General features: G+C 36.2%; 1 protein-coding gene across 1 annotated transcript; it reads right to left on the bottom strand.

Moving 5' to 3' along the window:
* Nucleotides 1–1,497: 1,497 nt before the first annotated feature.
* LOC127122750 (cycloartenol synthase) lies at nt 1,498–4,133 on the bottom strand. Its single transcript, XM_051053040.1, has 12 exons — nt 3,897–4,133; nt 3,714–3,798; nt 3,537–3,637; nt 3,197–3,433; nt 2,985–3,107; nt 2,800–2,898; nt 2,587–2,643; nt 2,463–2,509; nt 2,241–2,384; nt 1,889–2,150; nt 1,730–1,813; nt 1,498–1,645 (listed from the first exon to the last, which is right to left on the bottom strand). Exons 1-12 carry the CDS (start codon nt 4,116–4,118, stop codon nt 1,508–1,510), a joined length of 1,599 nt encoding a protein of 532 aa, XP_050908997.1. The 5' UTR covers nt 4,119–4,133; the 3' UTR covers nt 1,498–1,507.
* Between the last annotated feature and the right edge of the window lie 1,867 nt (nt 4,134–6,000).

Here is a 6,000-nt window from a genome sequence, read left to right as displayed (position 1 = left end):
TTATAAACCAGAATTTCTACCTGTTTTCAACCAGATTTTGACAGACAATTATCACATTTTATATATGCCATTTTGGCCTTTTTTCTACCAATTTTTGGCTAACAAATATATATATATACCAATTCAAACCAATTTTGCCTTAAATGTATCAAAATATATACAAATTTATGTACACATTTACAAGTCATAACATATACTACAAATGTACACATTAATTACACAAATTTATGAACAAACATTGAGCTTTATCATGAATTGACACCACTCCTCTTTGATTTCGTCCACTTGATCCTTTGTATAAAATGCACACTTGAATTCATCAAAGTACTACATAATAATATAACATATTTTGAATTAATTCCAACTATTTAATTATATGAGATATGTGTAAATATAAAAATAACTCATAAGTTAGAAATACATACATCGGTGGGAATCTTTAATCGGCCCAAAGCAAGAGTATCTCGCATAAACCTCAACATGAAATACCCGCAATCTATTTGATTACGTTGTTGGGGACACTACATATGAAAAAAAAAATATGGATTATAAATCCTAAGTTTTATCAAGTGTCATCACTAATATAATAAAAAATGTGGTAATTAAAAATATACCGCCACTTTAATCCATGTAATGGAGTTGGCGCCCCTCCTTGAGGTTTGGATATCTCGTTGGGATAGCTACGGTCTTCTTAGCACCAGAACTTTTTACCCGTGCGGAGGCGTTGCTAACCTCCTTTTTTTGTTGTGCGGAGGCATTGCTAACCTCATTTTCTTGAAGCTACATGTCATATAAATAGTTAGATCAAATTAAGAATGTAACAACTTCCATGAATATATGTCATATAATTGTATATTACCTCTTTTCTTGAAACCGTGGACTCGGTATGCCGTGGAATCGCATTATCTTTTGATTTGGATTTTGTGGGAGTCTATTTAACATAACCAAGGAAAATATGTAAGTAAAATTTTAAGCATAAATTTTAAACTTTGAATATACACATTAAAGTTAACATAAGTTTTAAGCATACCTCATATCCTACGCATATGAGGTTTGTCGGCCATGCAACAAACGAACCTACTGCTTCGTGCACCGTTGTTGCGTCCGAATCATCGCTAGGATATGGTAATGCTGCATTCGGCTCAACTGCAATATCAACTGATACCTTCAAACATCCAACAGGGTCCATAGCTTATGGTCCATTGTTTCTTTTGTTATAATTTGTTATATTTGTTATATTTTCACCTTGAACCACTTTGTCCCTGCTTGAAGCATGATAACCAATGTTGCTCTGGGTAAAGCTTACTAATTTGTATCACATCAATTAAATTGAAATTTACATTTCACAATAGTGTTTTATTCAACATAAACTTCGCAGCTCTTACTGTCCTTTTGTTTTGCTGGCACTTGTGTAGCTGAAAGGGTAGAGATTAGTTAAACATAAGAGACCATGCAAGTGAATAACAAGTAAAACAATATAGACATTTGTTTCTTTACCTTATTTCTATTATGCAGTTGCTCTCGACTTTTTGTCGAGACAAAGCAGTACCCGACTTCGATATTCACCAAGAGCCCATATAGGAAAAATGTTTCTGTATGCTGAGTAATTTATAGTACAATTCTTGTTGAAGTTTCCCATTATTTCCTGCACAAAACATGTATCTTATCAGCTATCTCTCATCAGTATGCACTACATGTCTACTGCATAGCAACAGATGTTCATTGTTACCTGTTGAGGAAACTCCCCGTTTTCCATTTGTGAATTGATCAAAACCTTGGCCGCACGATGCAACGGAGCGGGATCTCTTTCCGCCTATACCATAAAATATCGATAACGCTCTTAGTTGTAAACAAATCTCAGCATTTAGCTCAATTAGTTTCATGTTACCTGGCCTGCTTCAATTAGTGCCAACATAGCCCAAGCAGTGTTCACTACATGAGACTTATCTCCTTCCAGGTTTGTGTATACCTTGTATTGGCATGAAAGATAGCTCTCACCCCATCCACCAGAAATCTTGTGTTGTTTCGAAAGCAAAAACTCGCACGCCTTTCTAATGCTTTTGCTGTCTTTGTACCTCTTACCTGCACCTATAAGCCCACTTATTCCAAACCATGTCCCATATGTAAAGCATACTCCCCATGATCCATACCTATAATTTTGTTCATTAACTAAAATCATTTCGAAACCGTTTTTGTCGAGTAATTAAGTTCTTGGACTAGTAAAGCAAACCAAACCAAACCATGAGCCATCGGCTAGCTGTATGCTTTCAATGAAGTCTGCAGCCTTGGCAATGCAGGTCTCTATTTCCACCTTCCTGTGCCGCGGATATCCTTGAGTGAATAAGGTGAGACTTTGAATCGCTGCTGATCTGCATTCTACATACCTATAACAGACTCATTTTTTACAAATTCAAACGACATAGAAAACATTACAAGAAAATGTGTCAATGTGAGGTACATACTGATAATCAATGGCGATATCTTCAAATGTTTCAGTTGGATATAGTTTCTGTGACAGAAACGAATAAAGTGTCAAATCATTTAAGAATTGAATCTAAAGTAACTAGAGAAAGTAATCAACTGTACCTCCAGCCATGCATATGATCTTGTGAGCTCATAGGATGCAAATCCACCATTTCTATTCTGGAATATATTTAATGTGGAGGACCAAAATGATTAAGCCATGTGGTTGAACTGTTGAAGTTCTAATTAAATTTTAACAAAACCATTCTTTTTATTCCTGAAAGTATTTAAATTGTTTAGAGTTTTTAATTACTCCATCCTAATCCAAACATATACCTGCAGGGATAAAATAAAATTGACCGCATCGCGGAACTGTTCGGTTTCCATTGCATTCCCAACAGTCTCAAATGACAGGTTTGACAACAAAATGGCTGCCTGAAAATACCATAGAGAAAACATATGTGGTTCTCTCAAATTTAAATCAAAAGAGTTTAGGTGATTGAAATATAGGTTTGTGTGACCTTCAAGCCTTCTGCAGTACAATCTGATACAGACCAACCATTGTCTTGAGTTGAGAAAGGCCAACCACCTTTCGAAATGTGGCGATACCAGCTATTACTATCGCCGGACCTGTTCATTGTCACCTTCAAAAACAAAATACTTTATTTTCATATGTTTATCTTAGTTACTTTCTTAAGGTTAAGAACTTTTACTGAAAATACAACAATATTACCTGTGAGTGTGTTATAAAATTATTAGCTTTCTTAAGCATCGAACCGTATTCATCATCAAGTTTAGTAGCCAAAATAGCTTGAACAGATAAAGCAACATCCCAACATTGAGAACCATTATATCCCTGCATTTTCATTCCATCCTCAGCCAGCCATAGATAATCTTTGATTCTTGAAATGTGATACTTAAATGCCTCAGAATTGGGATTCTCCAACCAACAACAAATCATGTTTAGTACCTGTATATGTTTTTACAAGTATTCTTGTTTGTTAGTATTTTTCATATTTATCATTACATTGGTAATTAATGATATATAATTAACTATACCTTATTAACAGGACCAAGACAGATAAAACAATGGCACTGAAAGGTCCAACAAATCGTCTACCGTATAAATACGACATCGGTAGATATACAACTCGAGTGTGACACCACATTTTTCCTGCTAGAGTAATAGCATATAGTTAAATAGTATAGATATAGTACATATATGATATAATGAATGACAAGATTCTTGCCTGGATGGAAAGGAACAAAGTAGGGAAGAAGCCATATTTCTGGAGGGATTGGTTTCACTCCGCTCCATTCGTATACGCCAAGTACCTATAGATATAACAATAATGCCTGAATATTTTGATTCATTGTAATTCATAAGGTGGATGCAGGTAGCATTTGATTAATGAATAATGATAGAGCATTACTGAAAGCCATATTTTTCCCCATGAAGGAATAGAAGTGGCACCGCCACGATTAAGAATCCATTTTCTTGCTATTTCGATGGATCCATCTCCACCGTCGATGTCTTCTCCGAGTAATCTCAATGCTACATAGATCATAGCTGTGCCAAACATTATGCTGGGACCTTCTATATGCAGTCCCCACCCTCCATCTTTGTTCTGGTGATTAAAGAGATAGCGTCGCATTTCAGTTTGATGTTCTGACGTTAGCACTGCATTTAAGGCCCCAGTCACCCATAATCCTATCACCTATATCACATAATTAATCAAATAATTCAGATTATAATGCTCCAAAAGAGATATTTATTGAGAGAATGGTGAATTCTCATTGAAGAAGAAACGAATACAAGCTTCACTTATATACAAACTATGTTACTTGCAGCATAAGTTACGATGGACCAACTACAGTATAGCATTCCTTAGCCTACAAGTAACAGATTTAACTACTTCTACAACTAACTAACATATTTCATTTCAAAAATAGAGAGAAATGGTATAATTATTATTACATACCAAAGAAGGCAAAAGAAACAATGGACCACCATAGTCACCTGGCCATATCAACTGCAATATCATCTGCAACAGGTTCATTCCCTCACACTATGGACCATAAGTTATGGGAAAGCAGCCCATCAAAACAATATCATTCCATCATCAAAGTTGCAACAAGCAAGGTCAATGCACCATGAGATGAGTCAAAGAACAAAGCTACAACAAACAATTCCATCTTTCAACACAAAAACATGAGCCAACCTGCATCAGTTCACAGCAAAATCAATGCAACAATATCAATCCCTAACGTTCCACATTAGCAATGTTCAAAGCACAATTCACAAAAACACAAAAAACCATAAATTCACCTATTTACTTTTTCACCGCAGTAAATCCACATCAGTCAAAAACAAGACAAGAAAAACATTCAAAGTACAAGGGCAATTGCTTTTCAGAAGCCAACACACATTGGAGAAAACATTGTTTGGCAACAACAATTTCATTACCCTCTTTTATCCCCTTTGCTTTGCCTTATCAGAAATCAAACCAAACCCTAATATTTTCACTATAAAAAGAAGCACACTCAGAGCAAGAAGGAGGTGGAGCAACCCTAAACAGTTAAGGCAAGCCACCATTACCCTTAAACCCCAAAAATAATTCAAGTTATCAACATCAGAAATTCTAACCCAAACCTCTCTCAAATCTCTCAACACTCACTCACTTTCTCTCAGAAACCGAAGAAGAAGAAGAAACAAAATACATAAAGAAAAGATACAAAGTGAATTGACCTAACCTTTGTTATCGTCGTGGTGCTCCGGTCTTCTTATCCGGCGAAGCAATACCTCAAACCCCTCCATTTCCTCAGACAAAGTTACCACGAGGTAGAGTTTTGCATGGGGATTCAAACCCCCCTTGTTTGAGACTCTGATTTGCACCCATCATCATTTAATTTTTGTTTTCCAATCTAGTGTTCTTGAGTTCCTCTCTTCGATTCAGCCCGGTGCTTATGAATTATGTTGTTTGGTTTGGGTATTCGTTTTTAGCAAGGTGAGACGAAGAGTTTGGTGTAAGGTTTAGGTTGTCTTTGAGCTCTACCGCTGGCGGCGATGAGCTCCGGCGCGGCGGAGCGGGCTACTTTAGAGCGTGTTTTAAAAAATTTGAGGGAGGGAAGAGATTTCAGACCATCCACTCTTTAGTTTTTTTAATTGAAAGACTTTAAACAGCGCTTTCTCAAAAGCGCTGACTAAGGTCTATATTTAAAAGCGCTTTCTAAAAGCGCTGTCTAAGGGGGGGTCTTAGACAGCGCTTTCTAAAAGCGCTGTCTAAGACCCCCCCTTAGACAGCGCTTTCATTATTTTTTTAGAACATTTTCCGTGTTTTATTTTTATTTTAACCTTAGACAGCGCTTTCTTTTAAAAGCGCTGTCTAAGATGCGCTGTTAAAAAACCTTTTTGGCGTAGTGAAGATTGCACATCATAATTCTTCTCCCTACAGACCCAAGATGAATGGGGTTGTTGAAGTTGCGAATAAGAACATAAAGAAGATTATTCAGAAGATGGTTGTGACATATAAGGAT

The sequence above is a fragment of the Lathyrus oleraceus genome, chromosome 2 (genome assembly GCF_024323335.1).
Source record: "Lathyrus oleraceus cultivar Zhongwan6 chromosome 2, CAAS_Psat_ZW6_1.0, whole genome shotgun sequence".
Taxonomy (NCBI): domain Eukaryota; kingdom Viridiplantae; phylum Streptophyta; class Magnoliopsida; order Fabales; family Fabaceae; genus Lathyrus; species Lathyrus oleraceus.
This window is presented reverse-complemented; position numbering and strand designations above follow the sequence as displayed.